Source organism: Zea mays, chromosome 5, assembly GCF_902167145.1.
Source record: "Zea mays cultivar B73 chromosome 5, Zm-B73-REFERENCE-NAM-5.0, whole genome shotgun sequence".
NCBI lineage: Eukaryota > Viridiplantae > Streptophyta > Magnoliopsida > Poales > Poaceae > Zea > Zea mays.
This window is the reverse complement of record NC_050100.1, coordinates 187,128,740-187,140,993: the sequence shown is the minus strand read 5'-3', so window position 1 is coordinate 187,140,993 and position 12,254 is coordinate 187,128,740. Positions and strand designations below refer to the sequence as shown.

At 52.4% G+C, this 12,254-nt stretch overlaps 1 protein-coding gene across 1 annotated transcript; it reads right to left on the bottom strand.

Annotated features, from left to right (window-relative positions):
- Positions 1-10,314: 10,314 nt before the first annotated feature.
- On the bottom strand, positions 10,315-11,799 carry LOC100281289 (Col3). Its single transcript, NM_001154207.2, has 2 exons — positions 11,027-11,799; positions 10,315-10,920 (listed from the first exon to the last, which is right to left on the bottom strand). Exons 1-2 carry the CDS (start codon positions 11,705-11,707, stop codon positions 10,594-10,596), a joined length of 1,008 nt encoding a protein of 335 aa, NP_001147679.2. The 5' UTR covers positions 11,708-11,799; the 3' UTR covers positions 10,315-10,593.
- Between the last annotated feature and the right edge of the window lie 455 nt (positions 11,800-12,254).

Below are 12,254 nucleotides of genomic sequence, written 5' to 3'. Positions count from 1 at the left end.
AAGCTCTCACTTGCTCCTCTATCAAGACACGACTTGATCTTTGAGCCAAGTGGACAAGAAATCACTCAATACCTCGATTCCACTAATGTCACCTTTGCCGCTCCGGCGAGGTAGGCGCGAACCCCTCACAATCAACACCGCGGCTTCTCCACAATCTTCTTGGAGAGCTCGACGGAGACAATCACCCGAGCCGTCTAGGAGGCGGCAACCTCCAAGAGTAACAAGCCAACGACGCTTGCTCAGTGTATCACCTAGTGCCTCAAGAATCACCAAATGATGCAAATGCACTAGAAACCCTCAATCTCTCACTAGAATGCAATCTCAAGCAAAGAGTGTGAGAGAGTGAGTTGGAGGATCACAAATGAGCTCAATGTGTGCAAGGAATGGCCAAGAGAGATCTCACACACGAGCTACCCTTCTATTTATAGTCCCCCATCTAAAACCAACCGTTATGCACAAAAGAGGGCAGTTCTGCGCACGCGCGGACCGTCCGCGCCCTAGGGCCGGACGGTCCGCCGTACACCATAACGGCTATAATGACCGTTGGAACATGTCAGAGTCGACTCAAAAGGTGGGTCCGGACAGTCCGGCCTTCAAGGTCGGACCGTCCGCGTCCTGGCAATTTCAAACACCCGAGCCTCGGATCAAACGGAGTTAACACACGCGGACCGTCCGGCTATAAATCCCGGACCGTCCGCGACCTGAGACAGTACTGTCCGGACTGGTCTCCCGGACCGTCCGTAGTACAACTCAATAAAAACACACAGTCCCTGTCCAAAACGAGTTAGACACATGCGGACCGTCCGCGCCTCACAGGCGGACCGTCCGCCTATAATTCAGGGACTGACCCGAAGCCACCTTCCTTTGGTCAGGACTGCGGACGGTCCGGCCCTAAGGCTCGGACGGTCCGCAGTGCAAAAGAATACAGAGTCAACACAGAAAAGTCAAACCTCGGACCCTCTGGAGGATCGCGGACAGTCCGCCCCCTAGGGCCGGACAGTCCGCGCGACCAAGACTTCTCAAATTTCAAACATGCTTTTGAATGAACTTTTAACACACAAAATGAGAAGCGCTGTTAGTCCTTATGTAAATGCAACTACTTGATGCTCTATGAGGCACTAAGTTTTACACAGATCTAAGTCATTGACCCCTCTTAATAGTACGGCTATCTAGCCTACTAATCCGGTCAGGTATCTTCTCTAAACTCCTCAAGACCGGCAAAAGTAAAACCTATATTATACCTTTGCCTTCATCTGATCCACAACCAATGTGTATGACTCTTCAACAATCTTATTTCTATGTGGTCCAACCCTGCATTCTTATTTCTCCAAGAATCGTTAGTCCACAAGTAGTTGTCATTAATTACCAAAACATTACCAAAGGGGCCTAGATGATTCACAGGCGGTCAGTGCGACTAAAAATGGGCCGGCAGTAATGACGGTGGCAGGCGGGCGGGAGCAGCAGTCACGTCGTCAGCCAAGCTCACGTCCCATCCGGGGGCAGCGCGAGAACCCCCTCTCACAGCGTGAAGACAACGCGCCCGTGATCCGTTCCTCGAACGGCTCGCGCACGCGCAACGGCCGCCCCGCCAACCACTCGCCCCGTCGCATTAACTCCACGGCAGGACAGGCGGCGCCTCTGGCAGGAGAAGCGGGCGACGCTTCGCCTTCGCCATAATGACCGCGTCAGTAAAGGTACGCCGCGTCGTTCGATTTTGTATCCTTTTCCTTTTTTTCCTCTTTCTCTCTCTTGCAACAGGGATCGGGAAAGGGGGAAACCCCGAAAAGGATCCTTCCCCGTGAAGGAACCAGGCTCCGAGCCTCCCTACTGATTAGAGGTTCGAAGGTTGGCCCCCCGGAAGGGTTCGACAGCCGCCTCAGATCGCGTGGGCCCTACACCCACTACTGGTCAGAGGTTCGAAGGCCGGCCCCTCGGAAGGGTTCCACGGCCGCCTCAGGCTACTCGGGCTCCGCGCCCATTACTGATCAGGGGTTCGAAGGCTGGCCCCCGAAGGGTTCACAGCCGCCTCAGACGCCGAGCGAGGGATGACCATGGGTACGTTCGATACATAACCAAGGCTCGGGCTGCGCTCCCGAGGTACCCTAGGACATTTCCGAGACCAGCGGGAACGATCTTGTAACGGAATCCCATCGGAGGGAGGCATCGAGCCCTCGGACCCCGTCGCCAGGGGACCGGGTCCGGCAGATCACCTACAGGTACTTTTGGGCGTGCCTCTGGGCCCCTAGCCGACCCCTAACGAACGGGGCACAGAGGTCCACTCGGATTACCCGCTTGCAGCTCACCGGAGACACCATGTTCGGCGCCCATCGAGGGCAACATGGCGCTTTCCCCCCCCCCCTCCTCCTTTCGGAAAGGCGACGCAGGGGCGTATATAAAAGCCGAGTCTGTCCCTGATCGCCCTCTCGCCCTGTGCAGAGGCTCGGGGGCTGCTCTCGCAAACCCGGCTCCGGCCGAACCGTTGACAGCATCAACATACCAGCCCGAGAACTTGGGACCCGACCGTACACCCGGGCTACAGCCAGCTCGCATGAGGGAACAACCAGACCAGCCGAAGCATTACGCGAGGCATGAAGACCTCGAAGGAGTGAAACCACTCCTCCGAGGCCTCGGGGGCTACACCAGGCGGGTGCGCTCGCGCGCACCCACCGGAACAAAATGCAACCGAGAAAGGCTAGTCCCCTTGCAAAAAAGTGTGACGAAAGCCTCCAAGCGAGTGCTAACACTCCCTTCGAGGCTCGGGGGCTACTGTCGAGGACCATAATTAGGGGTACCCTCAAGACTCCTAATTCTCAGCTGGTAACCCCCATCAGCATAAAGCTGTTAAGGCCTGATGGGTGCGATTAAGTCAGGGATCAGTCCATTCGAGCGACTCGATCACGCCTCGCCCGAGCCTAGCCTCGGACAAGGGCAGCCGACCCCGGAGGATTTCCGTCTCGCCCGAGGCCCCCCTCCGACGGCGAACATATTTCTGGCTTGCCCGAGGCCCTGCCTTCGCTAAGAAGCAACCCTGACTAAAACGCCGCACCGACCGACCAAATCGCAGGAGCATTTAATGCAAAGGTGGCCTGACACCTTTATCCTGACGCGCGTCCCCCCGGTAGAGCCGAAGTGACCGCCGTCACTTCGCCGCTCCACTGACCAGCCTGACAGAAGGACAGCGCCGCCTGCACCACACCGACTGCGGTGCCACTTGACAGAGTGAGGCTGACAGGCAGTCAGGCCCTGCCGAAGGCACCACAGGAAACTCCGCTCCGCCCGACCCAGGGCTCGGACTCGGGCTAAGTCCCGGAAGACGGCGAACTCCGCTCCGCCCGACCCAGGGCTCGGACTCGGGCTAAGTCCCGGAAGATGGCGAACTCCGCTCCGCCCGACCCAGGGCTCGGACTCGGACTCAGCCCCAGAAGACAGCGAACTCCGCTCCGCCCGACCCAGGGCTCGGACTCGGCCTCGGCCACGGAAGACAGACTCGACCTCGGCTTCGGAGGAGCCTCCACATCGCCCAACCTAGGGCGCGGGCCAGCCACGTCAACAGGAGGCGCCATCATCACCCTACCCCGAGCTGACTTGGGCCGCAGGGAACAAGACCGGCGTCCCATCTGGCTAGCTCCGCCAGATAGGCAATGATGGTGCCCCGCATACTCTGTGACGACGGTGGCTCTCAGCCCCCTTACGGAAGCAAGAGGACGTCAGCAAGGACCCAACCGCTCCGACAGCTGTCCCTCCGCCAGGCTCCATCGCTCCTCCGACGGCCACGACATCACACCAGCTGGGTGCCAAAATCTCTCCGGTTGCCACGACGACATGTACTTAGGGCACTAGCTCCCCTCCGCTAGACACGTAGCACTCTGCTACACCCCCATTGTACACCTGGATCCTCTCCTTACGTCTATAAAAGGAAGGACCAGGGCCCTCTTAGAGAGGGTTGGCCGCGCGGGGACGAGGACGAGACAGGCGCTCGCCCGGAGCCGCTCGCTTCCCTCTCCCGCGTGGACGCTTGTAACCCCCTACTGCAAGCGCACCCGACCTGGGCGCGGGACGAACACGAAGGCCGCGGGATTCCCACCTCTCTCACGCCGGTCTCCGGCCGCCTCGCTCTCCCCCCTTCGCGCTCGCCCTCGCGCTCGACCCATCTGGGCTGGGGCACGCGGCGACACTCACTTGTCGGCCCAGGGACCCCCCGGTCTCGGAACACCGACACTAGGGTATCATACTGAACACAACATGTATCATTCCAACCTAAATGAATCAAGTAAAAGTACAATGAAATAAGCTTTGCCTTTAATTGATTATACAAGCAATCATCTAGTATTGTTGACTCAACAAATTATGAAGGAGACAAATCTAGTTGCAGAACAACGAGGTCCTTGCAGGTACTCAGATTTGTTCCTCGACCTCATTGACCTCCCTCTCTTCTGTGGTCGCTGCCATCAGCTCATCAAATCTCTCCGTCTTGCCAAGCAATATTTCAATCTACGTATTATAAGAGTATATAAGAAAACAATCTAGCAAATAAACTTGATTGACCTCGTCTACCACCAAACCCTAGCCACCGCCACTTCTCCCCGTCGCTGTCGCTAGAGAGGGCCACCGGACGCCGTGCGGACCACAAGGAAGGCGGCTGCGGGTCCTTCTTCCCCGTGCGGCTGCTAGGGAGCTTCACGCCCCTCCCGGCTCGGAGCCATGGTGGTGCGGTTTGCCTGCAGGCGGCCCGACGGTGGTGGCGTTAGGGAAAGGAGGTGGAGGCTTGATGCTTGGTTTGTTTGGCCGTGGTGTGACGACACGACCTTTCAACTGGCGAGCATATATGACAGCTTGATGCTTAGGTCAGGAGTCCTCTGTTCGGCGGATATCAATGGCTGCTTCATGGTATATCTATTTCTAGGGCTTTGGTGGGTGCTGCAGCTGGCCCTGTAGCGGCACTGCCTTTGGTACGACGATTGCTATCCAACTTGCGATAGGTGCGACTATATCTCGCTTCTTGTCTTCTTATCTTGCGAATACCATGCATACATACCTAAGACTTGTGTCATCTTGGAGGTTATTCTCGGAATCGTTTGCTCGAGGGACACATTCTATTTTTAGATGCAACCTATGGGCTATGTTTGTGTGCCTATTGGCTAGTTCACGACTCTGTATTCGTAGGACTGTCTATCTAAAAAATGGATGTTGTTTTAGAGCTTATGGTCACTTGATATTAGCCAAGATTTGGTGGTATGCCAGCATGAGCATGGAAAGAAGGTGGAGGCAAGGCTGGTGTTCTTAGATTTGGAGAAACTTATGGGTGTAGAGCTCGTCAACTTCGGGGAGAAATCTCTAGGCCTAATCTTAGTAGGTTATGCATGTCATTGACCTTGATGAAGGCATTGTCTGAAGTACCGAGGGTCCTTTTCTCCTAGGTGAAAACCTTTGATCTGGCCTTTGTTGGTTGGGTCATCGCAATAGCGACGTTCTTGTATGTTGTGTTCTTCCTAAAGATGTTGCTTATGGAGTCCATCAATCTTGACTCTAGCTTTGTCTGGTTAGTGGTCGTCGTGAAGACTGTTGTGAGTGATAGCTTTGGGACGGGTTTGTTTATCTTTTTCTCTTTTTTTCTTTCCTCTCTTTTGTTTGGGTATGTACACCTTAGTGAGTAGAGGCCGGGAGTAATCTTAGTTCTATTGTATCATCTTGATGTAATTGCCTAAGATTAATAAATCTTCCTTTATCAAAAAAGCAAATAAACTTGAAAATGTGCAACCACTAACCGTGGGAAGCACATTTACCTTGGCCTTCTGGATAGCTTGGGTCCTAGTGTCCTAGTCTCATCCTTACATCAGCAGTAGATGCATGATACCTGCGTAAGACTCTCTAGCAACGTTCTCTAAATTTCATCCTCTAAAGAAATATTCTTAGTTCTTTACAACACTCTCTAAAAGATTTTATCCTCTATAATCTCTCCATCTCCAGCAACATCCCCTAAATTTCATCCTTTATATGAACAATATTACTCGATTTGATATTCTATATTATTTTATACCAGTCGTGGACATGTGAACGCACAAACACAAGAATAAGCCTAGTGCATAAAGGATCACCATACACCCTCTATACATAACGCATGAATGTCATCCTCTAAATTTTAGAGGACCTTTTAGAGTTCCTTGTTGGAGGGATAAAAGATCTTACAAACCTCTATATTTAGAGGACAGGAGCGTTTAGAGGTTCTTGCTGGAGCCAGACTAAGGATGGCAATGGGGTGGGGTGGGGCCGGAGGTCGTCCCCTTCCTGATCCTCATTGGACATTTCTCGCCCTGTCCCTGAAATAGCTAACGAGGATTTTTATTCCCTCGTCCCTGTCCGTGCTGGTACCCAATCTTCACTAGGGACCCATAAGATCTCTTTACATACAAATAAGCATAAAAATATACATGCATATACACACGAATCAACATAAAATATATAACTAAAAATACAATAATGTTTATTGCAATATTAGCAGACAAGCACACATGCTCACATTTTACAAATTACAAAGTTGCAGACAATAGACACACTCACACAGGCAAACATATTGTTCAGTTTACAAATTACAAACATACCACTCAAGTTCCATGTCCAGACAATAAAACAAAATAGATATTAATAATCAATATGTTTGTTTGGCTTTAATCCGAAACGACTTCTACTTTTTCTATAATATTTTGTCTATATAGATTGGAACTACAACAGTTCGGACAACTGGCTTAAAGCCGCAACGAACAGGCTGATAAAGCAGCCCAACTGCCCAAGAGGCCAAGGCTCCTTTCATGCTTTATGGTCCATGCTCCAAACTTCAACAATCAACATCGGTAGACTCAAGTTCACCCTGAAATTGAAAAATGTCTTATCAGTAGCATGAATGGCTAATACAAGTAGTTGATTAGTTCAAAATTTAAAATAGTGTATGATTGACATACCAATGGTTCTTCTTCATCTTTCAAGCAAGTCATCATTACAACAATAATCAGATTACCATCCCATGTAGCAAAGCATGTCAAATGTCAATGCTTAGTGTTGAGTTCGATAATCAGGGGTACCAAACTACACCCCAAAAATGCGCTTAAAACCCTATGGACACCCTTAAACTACATCCCTCGAGGACCAGGAATCACAAACTCCGTCTTGCCCGAGGTCCATGCCGAGGGCCATCCCCACAAACTCCGTCCCGACCGAGCTCCCCACGGGGGCCTTTTGAAATCTTCGACTCACCCAAGCTCGGTCTCGAGTAGGTCACATGCTTGGGAGAGCTCCGCCTTGCCCGAGGCACCCCATGTCTGCCTCGCCCGAACCTATCTCAGGCGATAAGGACAAAGCGAGCCTAAAGGCCAGTGGGGGACAACCGCATTCAATGCGCGTACCTACCCGCGCAGGGTTACAGGTATACAGTGGTAAACAAGACCACAGTCTCGTCAAAGATTCACCAGCATGATTACACGCGCACCACTGTACATGCACGCCGTCTGCCAGTCCCTCACAAAACATGTAATACGACAGATGGGCGGACTAGCCCTCGGGCGCAAATTCCGTCTCGCCCGACACAGAGCTCACCCTCTGTACAAAACTTCGCCTCGCCCGAGCCCGGCCTCGGCTACCTGCTCCCCCGCAAATCACACGAAGGGCCATTCCTTCGAACTGCGGCACATGGCATCGAATCTCAGGACGGGCTCGGGCGGACCTCCGCCTCGCCCGAGCCTGGTTCTACCCTCGATATCTATGATAGAGGACCCCCCCCCCAATGTCATCGGATACAGTGAAGTTGACGTGTCCCTTAAAGAGCGTTTTCCCATACTAAGCAGTGTGTCAACCACTACGGTATGGGCAACCCCTCCCAGGGGGGCTCGAGGACACGACCGAGCCCTCGGTCTCGGCCTGGGCTCTCAGCAGGAAATGATCAAGCACAAGTCAACAACGAAGTACAAAGGCCATGTTGTCTACAGGATGTGAAGACATCCTCTCCACTGCAGGCAGGTAGCCCTCGTCTATATGGACGCGCTCGCCTTAGGCATATAAATAGGGTAGTCTACGACCTCTCTAGGTGACAGGTGAACACTTCGTAGTCTTTTACCGGCATTCGATATTAGCGCTTGCCTCAATCATTTTCAGGGACTTGGGGCCTTCCCCTCTCCCGCTCAGCTTGTAACCCCTATTACAGACACCTCGGTGCGAGTAATATTCATCCCACTCTGCTGGAAGTAGGACCTTGCATTGCCCAAACCCGGATAAAATCGCTTGTGTCAACTCGCATCATCATCTGGATCCGGGGCACGCGACATCACTTCACTAGTTGGTTAGGACCACGAGTCCAAACACCGACACTTAGTTACATATCAAAAACAAATGCAAGCAAATTGAATATTCGAACCATTTACCTAGCATATCAGCACGTGACAAAGCCTGCATGCTCATGAGTGCTTCAACAATCTTAGGTGCAAGGCGACTACGGTGAGGACTAATAATTCTTCCACTGGTACCGAAGACAGACTCTGAAGTAACCGATGACACTGGAATAGCCATGACACTCGGGCGATCATTTGCAAAGTGGGATACTTGATCCCTCCATACTTCCATAAGTTAACAATGTCAAGATCATTTGTCCTATTAACTGTCGGCTCTTCCAAATATATCTCTAATTGTGTGCTCATATGGGTAGAATAAGAAACTAAATGTGAAGTCATGTACTTATCAAAAATGTTGAAGACCTCATCTTCTTGAAGCCCACTATTCTTGTTAGAAACTTGTGACATAGATGAAGTGCCAATACCTTGTGGTGATTGTTGTTATTCTTTCACCAATTTGTACAACAAGGTTTTAACTTCCACTACTGTGTTTTCTGTCCCTTCTAGACCATAAATACTAGTGAAAAGAGCCTTCAACATATGTAATTTAAATCTAGGATCCAACATTGTGGCAACTGCCATAAGACCATGCACATCGGCCCAATACTTATTAAATTTTGCCTGCATGCTCTCTGCCATCTTCTCAACCACAGGATTATTACTTTTGGACCATTTTTGTAAAGCCAAATAAATACCACAGACTTTTGGAAAGAAAAGATTAACAGTAACATATTTAGTTCCGGACATACCTCATTTTGTCATAGAACTTTTTCAGCTCGTCACAAATTTCACTGGCAAGCTTCCAATCATCTTATGTTGGACACATCACACATAGCAGTAAACAATCTCTCACGAAGAGCTAGGCGTGAAAAGACAGGTTTGTACTGTCCATGGTGATTCTCGACAAGCTTAGGATGAAAATAGAACAGAAGTCAATCGACATTTACTTTATTACCAACGAGGCTCGCTCTTCTCGACAGTGAGGCCATTATTTTTAAGAATTTCTGCTATTGTCACCACCGTTGTAATAGGTGAGAAAAGTAAAAGACAAAAATTATCAGATTCGGTAGTGCAAAAATAACATGCGCAATAGAAAAATGAATAATGTGCTACCTCAGTTCTCGACTATTTGTCGCCAACTACTTTATTTTTTTTAACTAAAACGCGATAAATAGAAAAGAACGGAGGGAGGAGGGAGTACATGTAACAATAATTCTTGACGTGTAAATTAACAGCATATATTGATACAAATTTGAGCTTAGAAATTGTTTGCAACAAAATCGATGGCAGCATGTTGGGTACAACCGTACAAGGGTGTGGGGCACGAGAACAGTTGCTAACCGGTAGTCAGCCAATGGCAATCTGGACATATCACATATAGACTTAGAGAATCCAGAAACAGAAAATAAGGTTTCTTAAGCACCCAGATTCTAAAACCAGAAAATTCTCCTCAGACCTCCAGAAATCCAGATCCTCAAGAAACGAAAAAACGACAGGCCCATTCCGTGCCACTTGTCGGGACGAAAAAGTTGTGCACAGTGGGGGCAGGGCCGCAGGGGTACGTTTGAGTCACGTGGCGGTGGTAGTGTGTACTGTATTGTACGTACGTGCTAACCCGGTTCGGCGTCTAGCTGCAACTTCACCTGCAGCCACCAACGGCTGAAAAGGCTTCATTGATTCGACCCAAACCAGAAATTTACCAGCAACCCCGTTTGGGTAACTGCCGAGCAGCTCACAGTTTTCATTTCACTCTCACGTGCTCTGATGCTCGAATCGATGCTCTACCAACCAATCACTTTGTCCGGAACAACTGCAAGCAAGAGAGTTGGATAGCTGGATGCTGGCTGAATGAACGATCCTTTCTGAGAACCAAATGCTGCAGTGATGCATATGAGCAGCAAAAGGGCAACAACTAATAGGCAGCAGGTGCACTCATTTATGGCTCATGGAAAAAAGGAGCAACTCTAGATGGTAATGTACAAAGGGTGGATTACAAGAGTTCCATTCCATGCGAGCGCGATTGAGTTCGTCCATCCAACAAACTACGCAGTTATTCATGCTACACACAGCTCGCGTCCCATGCGTTCAGAATTTCAGATCCAGAGCTGGCAACCCCTCGATCAAAAGAGAGAAGAGGGGAGGGAAAAAAAGGGTTCAGGGTCGACAGAGCTGGCAAAGTTAAGGAGCCGTCTGCCGGGGTCGTCGTCGTCTTCTCCCCTCAACAGAAGGACGGGACGACGCCGTCCGACGCGGCGGGCGCCGACCCCGTGGGCGAGAAGCACGCCCCTTCCTCGTGCTCCAGCGCCTCGTCCTCGCCCTCCGCGGAGCGGCGCTTGGCGAAGCGGCCCTTGATGCGCGGCCGCGTCTCGGCGTACGCCTTGCGGGACGCGTAGCGGATGGTCTTGTCGAACCGGCGGTTCTTGCGCTTCTCACGGTACCGCATCAGCCGCGCCTCCCGCTCCTCCCCTCTGCTCACCACCACCACCACCGGCAGGCCGGCCGCCTGCGCGTCCGGTACCACCGCCACCTCCGAGGATGACGACAACTGCAATAAGGAGGGATTGAAAGGCGTCTACGTTATCACCATCATCCAACCTCTGTGATCTGTCCGTGAGGAGGATCCCGGATATACTATTAAAAGTACGGCTTACAATGTGGTTCATGGAGTGTTCGGGGTAGCAAAAGCTGCCGGCACCGATGTCCAGCTCGGGCGGCGCGACCGGCACGCCGATGGCCTTGACGCCGTCCATGCACCGGGCGAAGTCGAGGTCGGCGCCGAGGTACGCGTCCGACTCCGCGAAGAACGTGTCGGCGGCGCTGTCCTCGTGGCTGTTGTCGGGCTCGGGGAGCAGCCACGACGCCGCCTCGGCCTCGCTGCTCCCGTAGTCTTCCGCCACCGCTTCCCCCTGAGCTGGGGCCTCGGCCCCCGCGGCGGCAGCGAAGGCCGGGGACGGGAAGGGCTGCGGCGCGTCCGCGAGCGCGCCGAAGAGAGGGGCGACGGGGAGGCGCTCGTGGCGGCGCGCGAGCGGGTTGGCCGAGTGGATGTCGGCGTCGCAGGCGGCGCACAGCGCGGCGGCGTCGGCGCGGCAGGTGACGGCGGCGGGGGCATGCTCGCAGACCTCGCACAGCCAGACGCGCGCGTGGCGCGACCCGGCGCCGTGCGCCCGGGCGTCGCAGCCGGGGCACAGGAACGCGCCGTCCGCGCGGCAGTGCAGCCGCGCCGGCTCCGCGGCGCACGCGTCGCAAGGGCGCGCGCCCACCACGCTCCAGTACCCCGCCGCCGGCTTCTGCTCCAACTCCAGCCCCAGCTCCAGCTCCGCCGCGGTGTCCATGCCTCTGCTCCGGGAGTCACGAGAGAGATGCCACGGGTGTCGGTGTCACCAGAGACACGGGCGGACTGGGTTGCGTAAGCGTTAGAAATGGCTGCTCTCAGGGCGTTTGTTGGTGCGTGTCCGCCGTGGCGGACGTTTTGAGGGGTCCTCCTCCAGCACGTGGAGGGGCTGGCGTCCCGTCGCTGTCTCGGGTTTGCTCCTTTGTTCGCTTGTACCACGAGGCTAGATGCGAACTTGGCTAGCAACTAGAATTGCTACTCTCCCATAGACTAGTTATTTAGTCATTCAACATCAAAATAATTCTTTAACAGACTATTTATCTAACTTGTCAAGCTATTGGAGTATCTAAAATAGCTCTCTCACTAGAGCCAAACTAGATAGAAGTTTGTTGAAGTGAGATGCTACATATAGAGTAGACTGTCTCCAGCAACATCCTCTATATCCGTCCTTTACAGTCTTCTCTAAAAGATTTCATCCTCTATATCTCCTTCCTCTCCAACAACGTCCTCTAAATCACGTCCTCTATATGCAAATACATATATTAAAG